Source organism: Centrocercus urophasianus, unplaced genomic scaffold, assembly GCF_019232065.1.
Source record: "Centrocercus urophasianus isolate 14NV4802_14NV808 unplaced genomic scaffold, USGS_Curo_1.0 seq_13, whole genome shotgun sequence".
Lineage (NCBI taxonomy): Eukaryota > Metazoa > Chordata > Aves > Galliformes > Phasianidae > Centrocercus > Centrocercus urophasianus.
In genome coordinates, this window is record NW_024884475.1 from 13,904,911 (window position 1) to 13,921,889 (window position 16,979).

Here is a 16,979-nt window from a genome sequence, read left to right on the forward strand (position 1 = left end):
GTCAGCCTGCCTTGTTACCTTCTCCGTTCAATATGGTGTTTCCTCCAACCAACATGATCATCTCCCATCATATTCTCTGGCTGCATTCTTCAATTACATGATCAAAAGCAAGACATATATGCTATATTCCCAGCTTATCCTAGACTACTCTGTTTCTGTCTCCAGCCAAGACAAAAAGCAAATACATAATGAATGCATTTTACATCTTGTTAGACTTGGAAAGCACACACTGCTTTATTTGCAGGTGAAAAGACAAGCTACTAGACCACCTAGAAAAGAGCATTAACTTATAGTGGATGAGGTGCAGGGTGATGTGAGAGGGTTCAGGCAGTAGTATCCTACAGGCAAAGAGATGCATGAGTAGCCATGAACAGGAGTAGACTACGCTGAGTGAATTTTAATCAGCACAGGTAGGAGCAGGTGCGCTGCAATTGCTGAAGATGCAGAACTGTAGTGCAGCAAGAGCTGCTGAATGTGCATGCTGCAATAACCAGGATCTGAAATACCAGATTCCCTTTACAATCTTGACAGAAAATAACATAGATTTACAGAAGAAACTATACAGCAGTGGATTACATTAGCAATAGACTATGAATTCCATTTATGCACAGAAAAAAAGTTCCCTAACCTCCCCAAAACACTGATGAAACTACAGAAGTTTTATTAGTCAGTTCTTATTAGTCAGGAAGACCAAACAAATAAATGCAGTCTTCAATAAAATATCCTCACACCTTACAGCTGCCCCAGAGTGAGTATATTCCTGTAGTATAGTTATACACTTTCATTTCTGGGCACATTCTGCTTGTACTCAATGTACAGAGTAAAAGACTTCAAAGACTTGTCTTTAAAGACAAAAAATAGCCTATGTGCTATGTACTATAGCTACTATACTGTCTGTTATAGTGCAGCCACAACGAAAAATTTCTCCTTTGAAAATAACCTCCGCAGAGACTTTCTAGCTGTTCTTTGCTCCAAAGAAAGTTCTGTTCTTGTTGAAATGTTGAAGAGAGAAGTCTTCAGAAAAATCTTTGGAGTTCACAGTGCATTTGCATATATCATGAAGAAGGCACCAAGACAAGTAAAAAGCTTTGAAGAAGGATCCACACAGAAACTCCATCACCTCATATGCTGAAAACAATGAAACTTCCGCAATGCATTGCTTGTGCCACAGCAGCTACTTTTTGGGCATCTATTTTGTTTGTAGTAGCTACCTAAAGTTCTCTCCAGGCCACCATCTGGTAAGGATTTACAGCAGATTACAAGCAAAGATTTAACTTGGTACACTCTGCATGCTTGTCTGTTTGAGCACACTGCAGGGAATTAATTGTTCACAGGTTGTGTAACATACTGGACTTTATTAGAATTGTACATATTTCCATTGTATGAACAATAGCATTTTTCCTGCTCTTCACTTCTGTCCTCAGAAGCTCTCATAATCTGAGAAAAGCACAGAAAATCCTATCTCTATATTGCTATAGTGAATCACTGAAAATAAGAAAGCACGTGATTGGTACGGAGTCCTGCTGGTACCACTTTTTAATTACCTCAAGAAGTGGCTTTCTGGCAGCTTTATTGTGGTTTCTCAGAATTCCTTCCCTATGTTTTTTCATTTCTGACCTTCTTGCAAAGGTCAAAATCTTCCACATTTTCTTACTGTGGCACTCACATTGGATCAAAATCCTATCCAGACCATCCTTCACTCAAAAATCAAAGACAAAGGAAAGGCTGCTACACTGAAGGAAGGTGAAGGAATGCCTCACCTTTCTGTTTGTTCTGTACGGCAGCTTTCAGCTGAGCTACACATCCCAAACAGTACTTACTATCAGTAAAAATATTCACCACCATAACAGTTTTTTTTTTTTTACACTTCACAAAAACAAAATAATTGGTGCATTTTCTGAGAACATAAAGCTCTCAACTACGTTAAAATGCAATATGGGTAATAATTTACTTTTTTCAGACAAGCAGAAAATATGTCTGCACAGTGCAGACTGGTAAGCTTACACTAAGATGTATATACTGATAAATTCAAACTACACTATCTGTGGCAGCTGACTTCCCTTCTAACTCACTTCATTTTGTTCTCTTTTCCCAGGAAAGCAGTGACAGAATGAGAAGTAATGGCCTAATACAGCACCAAGTGAGTTTTAGGTTGGATATTAGGAAAAAAATTATTATTTTAGAGTGGTGATGCATTGGCACAGGCTGCCCAGGGAGGTGATGGAGTCATCATCCCTGGAGGTGTTCAAGAAATGCGGAGACGCAGCACTGAGCGATGTAGATCAGTGGTATGGTGGCAAGGGGTTGACAGTTTGACTAGATGATCTTAGTGGTCTTTTCCAATTTAATAGTTCTGTGATTCTATTATTTGCCTTTAAGAGACTTTCTCTCTCTCTCTCTCTCTCTCTCTCTCTCTCTTTCTCTCTCTCTCTCCCCACAAACATTTCATGAACTAGAAGTTACAAGAGAAAACAAGGTCTAATAATACATAGAGAGTTAAGCACGTAAAAATAAAATGGAGGGGGAGAAGAGAAACCAGAATCAGTCTCACCAAGCCAAGAAGAACAGGGAGTTCTGTTGGCAGCCTAAAAATCCACTTGTGATACACAACCAGAGAAGGCAACTGACCCAAAACCTATTCCAACACACTTCTCACCATACAAGACACTCAACGTTTCAGATGTCCTGATTACAATTTTGCTACCAGAGAGAGGGATACAAACTACCACTATATTCATGTAGTATGTTCTAAGACTGTGATTGTGCACTGGTATTTGAAAGGCAAAACACAGACAAACTGATGCTTAAACCTACTTCTCTCTTTCTCATGAAATACTATGTGAAATAGCCAATCCCTTAGAGACAACCACGTAGAATGAATGCACACAGAATTTCAGGAGTTTAATTCAGCATTTTGGTGTAATTGCTGGTACATGGACACTATGCCACATCCAAAATAACTTATGTTACTCACACACTACACAAAGGAGCAATAATCAGCCAAATACTTACATTTTTAGGAGATGGTTTAATAAAATAGTCAATTTTTTTTTAATCCAGAACATTAATCAAGGCCACCCACTAAGATAATCCTGTCCTGTACTTCTCACTCATCCCGTCCTTGCAACCAGAACCTCTGGGTTTGATGCACTCAGGTCTCAGCCCAATGCATGGATGCAGGGAACACCACTGACCAGCTCTTTGGTCGTACATCATGTCTCCCATAAATGCTGCATGGTCAGGATAGTTTCAATCCCTGCTCTGATATTTCCCCAGACTGCAACAGCTTTCCCAAGTCAGCTCTCACAGAAAACATCCAAACCACACACCAGCCACTGTTCCCAACAGACAGAGAGAACATAGCTGTCTCATCTGGAAGCTGGCTTCGCCTTAATGTTATCAAGGTTGCAATGCTGGATTGTCATTTTTCAATTGCTGCTGAAGTGTGTTTTTCTCCTAGGCACAGCCAGCAGGCAATGTTAAACCAGATCACAATGAGCATTCAGGATACTGCAGAGAGAAGATTCCAGATACGTGTACAGCGGTAGATTTTCAGATTATCATATATGCCACACTGGTTACAACTGACTTATATATATTTTGCATAATGCCTGTCTCCATAAGGGACTCCTTGTTTACATAATCCTAATGAAATAGGCAGGATGACATTAGAGAAGTGTAACCTTTTTTTTTCCCCTCCTATGGTGGCTTCCAGTAGATAATCTGTATAAACCTCCCTCACCCAAAAGCTCTGTCAATCCACAAAAAATCATTTTGACGGGCAATTTGCTGGATAGTCTATAGTTTGGAATAGTTGTGGAAAAAAAAAAAAAAATTACGCTTCTGGTGCCTATTACAAGTAGCAGACCTCAAGTCTTTGTCAGAAACTATTTCTGTGTTCCTTGTTTACATATGTATGCTATCAAGCAGAGCACCTCTTAGCTTCCCAGCATGAAACGAGCAATGATCTTTTAAACACTATTTCCTTAAGTGCATGTGAGTGGGCAGAGAAAAGAAGATGCTAATTTATCCTGTTATCTTCCTGCTGCTCAATATTTCACAGTATTTCTAATCTTAGACTTAAGGAATTTCTTTCAGCATATACCCCATACAATCACACAAGGCAGCTCTGTAATTTCCCCCTCCTATTCCAGTTCTACCCACATCATACCAGCACTATTTACTATACATAACACCTATCAATGAAATCTGCCATTTTCATTTCGACTCTCTCCAGCTTTTACCTGAAATTCATGTCACAGCTGAGGCCACAGTACTGAAAAAAAACCAAACCACACTATACAGTTGCAGTGAAGGCAGTGACTCCACAGCTCAATGAAATGGTCATTTCACAACACAGCTTGGCCAATCTAACAGCTACCTCACTAAGAGGCAGGTCTTACTCTCAGAGAACCCTCCCTTCCTCTCAGTTCCTGCACCAGCAATTGCATCTGTGCTCCCAAACCAACTCCAGGAGGCAAGCAATAAGAAAGAAATCAACCCACATGCCACAAGGAGTAGGTGTTAAAAACTAGCACAAAAAGGCAGTATATCACATCAGTGCAGCTCCATTCCTGAACTGATACTGAGACTTCACACAATTGGAAAAGGATATTTCAGTATAAGCTTTTGTAGAAGTTCATAATCGCTTTGGAAAACTGAGTGCTTCCTTATGTTGCTAAACTGCAGCACCTGAACCAAAGTCAGAAGCAGTGTGCACGCAGTTCCTTCTCACCCAACACACCAAAGGTATTAAAAAAAAAAAAAAAAAACCACACATATCACACAATACCTGTATTTTGCTGGATACACAATGGTATCCAGAAAAGAAGGAACACTTCTCCATTGCAGCTGTACTAGCTAGGGATACTCTGCTTATATTCACCTAAAAATTATATGATTTTTTTAATGTTAACGTAAAAAACGTTACAACTGCTGAATATGCTCATGTGACACAATTTCAGGAATAGATGACACAAAACAAACTTGCTAAACTCCATGACTTGCAGCAGCTTTGAAAGATGCCGAAACTGCTCAAAATACGAGACTGCAAACAGAACTGAGAGGTGCAGTTCAGGTCTACGAAACTGCTTACTGTTCTTTCCCATAAGGAATACACGTTCACCTCTCCACACCATACTCTGCCTAGCAAGGTCCTGCATTCACATTTGCATTAAAGTTTCATTTCTGCTTCAGCAGAAATGGTGCAATCCAGAAGTAGAAGCATTTACAAAGCAGCTGTAATTAAAAGTATGCAGCATAACTGTCTAGCAATATGCTCAGGCACAGCACAACAAGGCGAACATGCCTTCAATTTTTGTCTTATTTTATCTAAAAAGAAAAGGAACTTCAGCTTGGTTCTCTCGTGAACTCCCTGCATATTAGTTACAAGACACAAGCTGTGAAACTGAAGATTTGTTGTGCAGATCCCGCTGGCAAGTGGAATTTCAGATTAAAATCGTCTTACTGCAACTAACACGTAGTTTCCATGGGAACAAAGGCACGCTAAGACAGCCACACAGCCAGGGCTCACACTGACCATGCCCTTTCTACACTAAGCTCATATCTGCAGGTCCTCAGCACAACAGGTGATGCACACCACGTCACACGTGCAAACTGACTTAACTTTATTAACATGCCAAGCTTCAGTTTGCAACAAATTCTAAGCAAAACAAAAACCTGCAACTTGTTTTGGTAGATGTCACTTAGCATTTAACTGAGTGCTGGAAGCAACCTATAACTTTTGTTATCATCTGTTCATTGTAAACTAATAAGATGTTAACAGTAAGGAATAACGAGCCTATAGTCTCAACAGCAGCAGCAGCACCATCCTCTTCATGTTAGAAACAGACAAATCAAGGCACTGCATGACTGAAGTGACCAACTGAGCATCAAGCAGCTAGCCAGTGACCACGCAGATTCTTCCACCCCAGTATGTCATTAACTCCTCACAGGGGCCCAGAGCGAATCACTCCCATTGCAGCAGTACATTATCTAGTAAAGGCAAAAGTATTTGACAGATGACACTGGAAGCAGGATCTGTTCACACTCGCTGAAGCACTGCAGTCAGATATCCAATCAGTACAGCACTGTCATTAAAGACTCAGCAATTTAAGCAAACCTAAAGGGTTGCAGTTCCTTGCTCAGGTTCTGTCAGTGTGCTTTACTCAACAACTGCATTTAATCCCATTAATAACTTACCTATTAAATCTGAACTTAGATTCAGCTGCATGCCCACAAACCTTATGGCATGGGCAACATACTTAGTCTGAAGCTATGCAAACAGTTTCTCAGCTTTAACTAAAAAGGAAGTAAAAACAAAACCAAAAACAAACTTACAGAATACCTCATGGCTGATTTTCTTTTTAAATAATCACTTTCAGCTTTAAAGTAACTAATAAGAACATTTAAATAAATTTGCATGCAATTGAAAAACTTAAGAACAACTTTTCCCAAGGACTTCATCTTTTGCTTTATCACAAGCTAGGAAGCTCATGCTAGCTTCTTTCCTGAAGGCTTTATTGGGACTCAAGGTGTACAGAACTGCAACATCAGAGCACTACTGGAAGCACACAAATGACTTGCAAAGGCAGGAATATCTATCTACATGCAGTTAGGCAATCCTGTCACTTTTCATATTTTTTTTCCTTCTTTTTCCTCCCAGCTAAGCATAACTGTAGATTGGAAAAGCAAACATTAAGTACTTCCAAGTACTAAGGGGAAAAAAAAATAAGGTTTCTAAGATCAAAGTTATAAGTTGATACAGAGCTCTGCCTGTGAGCAACATTTCTACCCTATGTTGTGGTTATGCGCACTACTCTAGGGCATCAGCCTGGAACAAACTCTTCTGGAGCTCCAGACCAACAGCAGTGATGATGCTTTGAGTCAGACACACCGAAACAGCTTTCTGTGCATACTTGTGATTAATGTTTATTTTCATCTCTGAATCAGAATTAATCCTATTTCAAGTTGGCAGTTTAAAAAGAAAACAAAAAAAAAAAACCAGCATTTCAAATATTTAACTACACTATTAATACACTGAATGTGAAAATAGAACAGCATATGGCAAAAGAGATTAAGAGGATTAACCAGTTAAATGGTATGACTCAAACTGACATGATCCGTCAAATCTGTGTTTTGCAGTGAGGTACGTGGGGGCATGGGAAAAGCACTTCACCTAAAGAAAGCACTGAAAGCCAAACTTCTGAGAACATCTGGTTTGGCTGGAAACATCTGTTGGGAGGGAATGAGATGAGTGACACGTGCAAAACTTACGAGGTAAGCAAAAGTGATTTACTATTAGATGGTTCCTTTCTCTTTAATGCTGTATTTCACAACAATCCACACACTTGACGTTAGAACTTAACACAAACAACTCCATGTGACTTGACAGCAAACTCAATAATCATTTGTATGTGAAATTTAATATTATGTGACCAAAACATACAAGGCTATAGACCACATTCCTGTTACTACAAAGGCGCAGTAAACATCTCACTGAACTCAAGTTTCCATAATCAAAAGAGTAAAATATTCAAGCGAGCCTCTGGACAGAACAAAGACCTTTTTCTGAGAGCTGAATGCAGACAACTCAGCATATCACATCTCATGAGAGTGAAATAGTTCATCTGCACATTTCATGGCAGGAAAGAGGCCACAAAAGCAGAGGCATCTGGAAAGCGTTCCTTCAAAAGGTGACATTCCTGCCAGCTTCGTGCAACGGCCCTCAGTACACCTGGAGTAAAGCCTGCTGGGAAGACAGACAATGCAGGGAATAGGTCAGACCTTTGCTCCCCAGGTTAACCTCAAGATCTCCAGGCACTTGTCTGAATACAATTAATTCATTTGACTTCATTCTTCTACAGCTATTGAAGAAATGGCAAAAAATACAAGCAAATAATCATTGGTACATATTATACAGGCATGTAACCAAAGAATTTAAGATGTTAAATTAGTAAAGGATTTAACATAATTGAAATATATACTACAAAATAATATAATCTTCTTTTATACATAGCCACAGCTAAAATGCCAAAATTAATCAGTAGCAAACCAAAGCTGTTCTTAGGTCATTAAAACTTCACCTTGGCATTATTTAAAATATTAATATTATACGAACCTTAGCATTTTCTTTGGACAGCTAAATGAAACAAAAAGCACACTGAAAAGTTCCACTGATACAACTACAAACCCCACAAACACACAGATCCCAAAAGCACATTTCAAGCAATGTAGTCTCATTAAGCACACACTTTTCTCATGTCTCCGCTTCTCCTTTACAAGAACTCAGTAGAAAAGGAATGGAAAAGAAAGAGATGCATTTTCATTCTTAACTCTGGATCACAAAGGAACACAAAGTTGCACGCTTGCATAATGGAAATGGATTTATGAGAGTTGACTGGATGAAGATACGGAAACAAAAGGAGTTTATTTCTAGTTGCTACGTTTCTATGATCCTTCTGAGAGTACATCCCATAAAGCTGTATTTTAAGAAGAACGATTATCACAATATGCAAATCTTAATGAGCTGTCTTTTATGGATTTAATATTAAATACAAAGCAAATCATGCTTTACTCCTGCAAATTATGCTTTACTCCTAACCCCACATTTCTGAGTGCACATAAGAAAAAACAGCCTCGAATGTATCAGTGACAGCTTTGAGATATCTAAGAAGTGCTGTGAAATTTCATTAACATTTCATTTTTCATTAATAACACCCAACTATGCAGAACAGAACAATGTTATCTGACATGATACTGTGCACATTCCCAGGCCATGCTGCATGCTACTAATAAAGCCCCCACTAGCATTTACTTCCAAATTACTGTCTTGGTATCTACAATAATGTGAATGAATCAGTAACAAATCTTAAAGTGAAAAACAAAAACAATTTTGTTTGCTTACCTTGAGGAAAAGGATTGGGCTGCACTAGATACAGGAAGGCATGGACTACTTTAAACAAAATTCCTATTGGCCCAGGTTCATGGTATGCACCTGTATCATATGTCTTGGCAGGTACAAATCCAAAATCCAAAGTCCCAGGAGGCGGCTTGTATATAGGCTGAACCTCTGAAATAGTACCTCCACAAAACAACAGCAGCAGCAGACAGAGTTCCACAGCCATGGCTAGCAGTATTCATAAAATTTGAGGTAGAGGTAGTTGTCCCACCAACTCCAGAAATCTTCAGTACGTTCACTTAGGAGCTAGACTTCTCAACAGCAAAGCACTGGTGCCCTCACACCTTTATTCTTTAGCATCCGTCTTCTTGTTCTGGAGTGGTACAGGAGCCGCTCATGGAAGTGACTCAGCGCACCATCTCTAGTAAAAGAAATAAAGAAAGAAAAAAACTCTGAGCTCATTACGGTGTTGGCATGCAAGCAGAAATTGCGAGATACCTGCAATTTTCTGCAGACACTGAACTTACCATCACTTGTAAAAGCAAGCTTGGAAGGACAGAGGAAAAAAAGAACTGAAGTCTGTGAATAAAATGGTCTGCTACACATGCTGTACTTGAAAGAGGGATAAAAACAATTACGCACAGTTCCAGGTCAATGAGTTTTCAAAAACAAAGCAGAGCACTGGGACAGCTCCAGAGAAAATATGCAAAATTAAAGGTAGAACATACAAACTGCAGTTCTAACTAAACACAGTATGTCACATCACAGTAGTCTGCATTCAGTCAGCTACCTCTAGTTACTATAGAGGATGACAACTACTAGTTATATCTTGCAGTTTCTTTAATCTGTAACTTTTTAGTTTATAGCACTCCCACTTCCCTCCCCACAAACAACCTTGCAGATGGCACTTCGTGACACCCATTTCACAGCTAAGGCTGAAGACTCATCTCAAGAAAGAATTTAAGCTTCCACTTGTTTTGACAGTACAGTAACTTTTTATCATTGAAAACTTAATGAGAAAAAAAAATCTACTGTCCTCCTGAAAGATAACAGTGCATGTCCTCAATTGCTTTCTATGAACTCAAACTTTCACAACGTTCTCCTTCAGAGCTCGAGCAGCCAATAGTTTTTATACAATGTCTTGTTGAAGTTGTGTAGCATTAAGATGACTCTGGATGCCTATGAAGTGTTAAGAATGTTGTCAGTCTACAAAACCACAACACTTTCATCTACTGTCAGAAAAGAAAAACAAGCAGAAAATCTCCCAGTTTCCAACAAAACACTTGGCCACATTTTCACCTACCTGGAGCTAGCTAACACTCCTTCACCGCAGCACGGGCCACAGTGCTCTCCAAAAAAAAAAATCCAACAAAAAACGACTCAAAAAAAGACCCCACAACCAATAAAAGGCAGTGTTTACTCCCTCTTGACTTTGGAAGTCATCCATCAGACTGGCTCACTCCTGGAAAGCCTTCACCCATTGACCAGAATGCCACCAGTGGGGATGACTGGGAACGCACCACTCACAACCAGCCACCACCTGAAAGCAGGGAGCACCCAGTGCAAAACAACAACAGTGGGCAAAGCAACACTGCAATCACAGCTGCAGCCAGCCCAAAGCCACAGCAGCTTCTTCACTTCCAAGGTGCTTCCACGTCAAAGGAAGTCTGAAGACAAAAACACTTCTGAAGTTGGTAGCAAGGTGAGTCTTCGTCTCTCCCACGCTTTACATTCCCTGGTAAAACACACGCTGCCTATCTGAAAGCCAGCACTGACTCACTGGAAATCACATGGCAGGCTTGTTTACTGCTCCTTCCTGTATGTAGAAGCCTGATTAGCATCAAGAAAAATATGGAACACAGAAATACAAAACCTGATCAAAGAACTAGGGACAATCTTGTTTCCCTGAAACCCAATCTAGCTAAAAAGGAAAACTTAAATCTATTTTTCCACCCAATGCCCAGTGAAAACCAAGAAAAACAGTTATATAATCCCATGAACATCAGAGTTACCAAGCCATACTCAAAGAGCCAATGTTACGTGTTTCTCTCTATATAACGCCCAACACTGAAATATAAAATCTTAGCAGACATTAAAGAAAAAAAATATGGATTTCCATTCCAGAAAGATATGCTTAGTTAAATAATAATGCCAGAAAAAAAATTTATCACAGGACCGTTTAGTTGGAAAGAACCTTTAAATGCCATCTGGTCCAAGTGCCCTGCACTGAACAGGGACACCAACAGCTGGATCAGGTTGCTGAGAGCCCCATCCAGCCTAACCTTGAATGTCACCAGGAATGGGGCAGCCACCACCTCTCTGGGCAACTCGTGCCAGTGCTTTGCATAATTTTTTTCCTTCCTTATATCCAATCTAAATCTCACCTCTTTTAGTTTGAAACCACTTCCCCTTATCCTATCACAACAGACCCTGCTAAAGAGTCTGTCCTTTCTTACAGCCCCCAGTCAGGTACTGAAAGATTGCACTCAGGTCTCCCTGGAGCCTTCTCTTCTCCAGGCTGAACAGCCCCAGCTCTCTCGGCCTGTCCCCATAAGAGAGGTGTTCCATCAATTATCCAGCTCCAACATATTATTTTTCCCCCTTCAATCATTTCTTGAGACTGAGATTCTTGAGATTTTTCTCAGCACAATTTTCTTTAATACACCTGCCACACCACAGCTGAATGCAAAAATCAAAAGAAAATGCAAATTGCTTTGACGGCAGTTTATTATCAGATCTACAAAAACTCCATGGAATAAAGTATCACAAAATCCCAATTAAGTGCCATAGATTTTTATTTTCTCCTAATGACAAATCTGTGAAGGTTGTGCAAGTTCGATAAAATAAACCAAGCTGAACTCTTACTAAAAAGTTGGAACATTTTCTGTGTAAATTTGAGTGCTCCGGAGACTTCTCAATGCTCTCCAAGAGCTCAGCAAATCAGGAGACAACACACACCATCTCTGACCCCTGCAGAAGTTACAGACACAGACAAAAACAGGCTGAAAACACTACATGGGAATGCTAGGGGTGTTCGTGAATGATAAAACTGGAGAGGAAGATGACCATAACTGGTGTCCTAAGGCAGAGCTAGAAGACAGGGCATGTTTTCTGTTGTGAGCTGTTATGTTAGAGAGAAGGGGGAAGAGGAAGACGCATACAACTGTTTTTTGTTTCCCCACCCCAAACCGACCAAATTTTAGGCTAAGGACAATTTAAACTAGATCTAATTGTACAAATGGGAAAACAAAGCAGTACCAACACGTCCTTCTGATGTTGAAAAATAATGCCTGGCAGAAGAATGAACTCATCCACTAGCTGATATTGAATCCCGGCAGTTTCACAAAAAGGATGCTACTGAAATTGCAAGGACACTACCTGTACTGCAGACACAAATAATGTATTGCTGAATAGAGATGTACAACCACCTTTCCACTCCGAAGACACTACAGAAATCTCCAGGCCTGTATAATTTTCAGCTGAGCTTTTATGAAATTCAGTATTTCTCGAAAAGCAGGCAGGCATCTTGCAAATCAAAGAACCTGCAGCATTCAACCAGATGTGCTCCTTCTCCCATTACTGGCAAATCCATCGCAATGAACTTGGTATATACAGGCTTATTGAGTGATTCCTTCAGGCTGACACCAGATCGTCCCTAAACTATATAAAGGCTTCATTAATAGTGAGCAGGAACTTGCAGAAGCACTATTAAACCTATAACTCAGGCTACCTGTGAGCATTCAATAGCTGTTCAACCTACCTAAAAATAACTCTGATGTAGCAAGCTCCCCGTAGTTACCTTCACCTCAGTAGCTATAAAAAAAAAAAAAAAAAAAAAAAAAACCTCACAACCTGAGCTGGAAGCATATTAGTAGCTGAATATGCTAGATGAACAGTGCTGAAAGCGGGGGAAAAAAAAAAAAAAAATCCATGAAATTGTGAGAAGTGCAAGCATGGTATATGAATAGAAATGACATATATACCATTCATGATAATCCTCACTGCAGTGTGTGGCCGTCTCATTTCCTACAAAGCAGTGTGACATCAGCACGAGTTTGCTTGCACAACTTGTGCCATGTTCAAGCAAACAGGGAGAGAAAAATCAACTGTGTGAACCTTCGGAGTGCTTCCAATAATTATCAAGTAAGGTGTTCATTACTATTTTGATTAAGAAAATAACCATCTGTTAACTATGGAAGATGTGTAGCAATTAAAACTTTATTTTCTGTGCAGTTTGCAAGCATCCACTTTACAAGAGTGGAGCTTATGCTTTTTATTCTGCAGCTGTCACCTAAGTATCCCATATAAGTCACTAAACTGAATTCTTAGGCTTTTTTTTTTTTTTTAAAAAAAAAAAAAAAAAAAAAGCACTGTGAGGAGAACATCATCACTGCTTCGCCCTGTGTGCTGCAATATTATCACATCATATTAAAAAACAAACAAACTGCAGTGCTTTCCAAAACCAATAATGCTTCAGCAACTGCAGTGCAAGTTTAAGAAGAAGAGACAAATAGAGATGCAGAAGTTCAGTAACTGCTGTTATGATGGTACCTACGCTAATGAGCAGAACTCAGAAGCATTGTGATATTCTCCTCAGAAGCATCACGATGCCCCACTCTTTGTTACTACAGGACTGGCATTTAACATTGCAATCCATGCAAATACAACTCTGCAGTGCAGTCATGTGGCTATGATTAACCCTGTGAACTGAAATTCAATCAACCAGAGGCTACATTGCTCAAACTCAACGTGGAAGCCTCTTGGCAGCAAACCAGATCGGAACAGGGGAAGAAGCAGCTGTCCGCAGGAAGCCCACCCTGAAAAGCTGGCTGCATTTGTTATGTTTTTTAATTAGTCATTTGAAAACCCGAGTCCATAATACCCTTCAAGGTTCGAGTGAAAGCAACCAGCGGAAGACTGAAATTAATTATGACAGCCACAACACAGGTAGCTACAGCTGGCCTTCAACTCCCGGATGTGCATTAAAACAAAACTGCAAATGAGATACATTACAGCCAGCTAGCCAGACGCCATCAAGTCAGAAAGGTACAGTTTTCTGACACAATCTCTCTCAAGCCTACCAAGGATTACAACCTGTTGCCATAGGAGTAGAATGCAAATAAGCCCAGTAAGCACCAGGGACTACAGAACTGCCTGATGGCATCTACACAAACAAAATCCCCCCCCCCGGCCCGGGAGCTGAAGGAGGCACCTGCTGTGCTTGTTGGTGCTCAATGTGAAGCACTCAAGTCAGGAACATGGGTATGTGGAACCCAGGTTAGCTTTGAGCTGCTAGCTGGTTGTGTATGAAGTACACGAATATGCACAACACTCCCCCACTCCCCAAACAAACAAAACCAGCAGAACCAAGAAAACCCACTCACCAACCAGCCAACCCCACACTGTCTGCTGCTATAGAAGTCACAGCAGTTTACTAACATATGCACACAAATAAACTCCAAGTGAGATATCTTCCCAGAAGATCTACAGCTCTGACTTTCTGCCTAAAAGTTTATGTTTTCACTAAATGATCCAAAACCAAATACCTAATATGAGGCTAAGCGATGCGTTTACCCCGGTGCTCATAAAGCCTTTTCTTGGAAGAGCACTCCTCAGCATCACTTGAACACCACAAAGCCATCCCGTAATTGCTTTTCGGCAACGGGAACGAGCGAGGGCTGAGCGCAGCCCCAACAGCAGACCGGACTGCGCTCCCTCGCAGCTCGGACCAAGTTTCCCTCATCTTTACAATTACTTGCGCCGGCGAGGCTCAGCCCCCTGCCACGCCGCCAAGTCCTCGATCCGCACAGCAGCGCGGGCGCCTTAGCTCTGCCTCTGCCGGAACGCGGACCGCTCGGTAGTTTCTCCGGCCGCTTCCCCCCGCACGGCGCTCGGATGGCGACAAGCGATGCCTGTCGCCGCAGCCGCCCCGCCGCGGAGAGGCCGAGCCGCCCCAGGTGCGGCGCTCGCCGCAGCGCGCTCCCACGGCGGGAAGGGGCGAGCCGCCCTCCTTGCCCGCAGCCACCGTTCCGCCGCAGCGCCGAGGCGGGGGGTTTCCTCCCCGCGACGAAGCAATGCGGAGGGCCCCGGCCCCCCCCACGCTGCGGCCGGACATCCCCGGAGCTCTTCGCTCCTCTCTCCCCGTCCCCGCCGCCCGGCTCTCCTCCGCGGGCGGACCCGCCCTGGCTCCCCGCACGCCGCCGTGCCGCAGCCCCTTCCTTTCCCGCAGCCGGAGCCATCCCCGCCGCTCCCACAACCGGCTTCTCCCGGCACCCAAACCGAGCCCTCCTCCCGGCTCGCTCCCCTCACCCGGTTCCCAAGGAAGGAGCTCTCCCGCGCCGCCGCCGCACTTTCTCTCCGGGAAGGGCAGCACTTGTGCCGCCCGCAGCGGGAGGAGCCCCGCCCCACCTGCCGCCCCTCCCCGCGCACACCGCGCCCGGCACTCACCGGCGGAGCGCGGTCGGAGAGACGGAGGCTCCGGTCCTGGCTCGGCCCGCTCCGCTTCAGAGCGCAGCGACGGTGCAGTCCGCGCATGGATTACGGAGGGCGGGCTCTGCCCTGGGCCGGGCTGCGGGACCACCCCGGCGGGCCGGGGCCGGAGGAGGGAGAGGGGGAGGAAGAGGAGGAGCGTGAGGCGTTTCGCCCCACTGGGGCTCGGGCCGGGCTGCGGCGCGGTGGGTGCGCTGCGGACGCGACCTGTTGCTGGGCGGGCTGCGGCAGCGTGGGCACGGCTCTCCTCCCCGCCGGGTTACCTCTCTCATCAGTTGTTGTAAGAACATCTCGTTTTACTCCTCCCGGTGGATGCCCTTCTTTCCTGACAAGGTTATCGCCTCTTCTGGGATTGGAGTCCATGTTTTTTCTTCAAAGTGACTTAGTTTCTGAGCCCAGTGACACCTCGGTCAGACAAGATGCAACTTTCCTTATGCATGACACAGTAACACACTTCCAAAGGCTCCTGCGCTCTCCTCAGTTGCCCTCTGTGATTTTTATTTGCAGTTTTGGTATTTCAAAACCACACCCCTCATTGCAATATCAAGTCATTGGGTTTGGGAACAATTCCTACAACTCTTACCAGGCCCTCCACTGCCCAGCATCACCACTCAGGAACTTCTACTGGACATCCACGACCACACTGGCTCCTCAGAGGTCCCGAAAGCACTGATGGAGAGGACACTGATGGAAATGACTTTGTGCAAGTAGAAAGACACCAAGGATGGGAGGGGGAGGGCTTTAACTTAGAAGAGAGGAGATTGAGGTTAGATGTTTGGAAGAAATTCTCTACTCAGAGAGTGGTGAGACACTAGGGCAGGCTGCCCAGAGAAGCTGTGGGTACCCCATCCCTAGAGGCCAGGGATAGATGGGACCCTGGGCAGCCTGAGCTGGGGAGTGGCAGCCCTGTCCACTGCAGGGGGTTGGAATTGGATGGGCATTAATGTCCCTTCCAACCCCAACTATTCTGTAATTCTATGAAACCAAGGCTTCTGCTATTGCAGGAGGCTGTCTTGCTATTATAACTTTGACCAAGGATTGAATATTTTTCTCACAAGCAGTATTTGGCATGGCTGAATTTTACCTGTATTTCAACTCAGGGCATTTGCCAGCACTGTACATTGTAGAACAAGCTGCCACATTGGCTCCACACAGAAAGAACAACTATTCTGACCAGCACAGTTCCTGGATTGTTCAGCTTGAGTGCTGCAACCCAAGCTGGAGAGTACAGCACAGAGCTCAGCCAGAGGCTCTTGTCTCAGCTCTTGTTACAGTTCTCCTATGTACCCAAGCAGTGTGTCAAAGGCAGCTGATGCTATAGTTTTGGTGAGACACAGAAAACGATTGCAAAAGGACAAGTGTGCTAAGTTAGGCAGATAGTCTTCAAATTTAGAAGTACAGCTCCTTCTTAAGCTCCAGATTTTCTAAAATTTTCTAGAATTTCTAGAAAATTTTCTAAATACAAGAGAATTTGCCTTCCAAACAATAGGCTGCATGTAACCAACACTATTAATCTAATGATCTGGTGGGTTTGATTTCTAGCACTTCTGTGCAGTGTTAGAAGAGAGAAGCTGAATCTTGGTGCCATTTG

The 16,979-nt window shown here is 42.8% G+C and overlaps 1 protein-coding gene across 9 annotated transcripts in view; it reads right to left on the minus strand.

The window, feature by feature from the left end:
* PROM1 (prominin 1) overlaps window positions 1–15,402 on the minus strand; it is a 58,390-nt gene extending 42,988 nt beyond the window's left edge. For 7 of the 9 annotated variants that reach the window (XM_042812739.1, XM_042812736.1, XM_042812735.1 and 4 more), the window contains exons 1-2: window positions 15,209–15,270; window positions 8,906–9,320 (exon numbers count right to left, since the gene is read on the minus strand). In XM_042812739.1, the coding sequence (XP_042668673.1) occupies window positions 8,906–9,125 (220 nt within the window). In that variant the 5' untranslated portion in view covers window positions 9,126–9,320; window positions 15,209–15,270. Of the gene's footprint in view, window positions 1–8,905; window positions 9,321–9,426; window positions 9,508–15,208; window positions 15,271–15,346 lie in introns of those variants that run through there. The other 2 variants (XM_042812732.1, XM_042812733.1) reach the window with 2 other exon arrangements.
* Window positions 15,403–16,979: the final 1,577 nt, after the last annotated feature.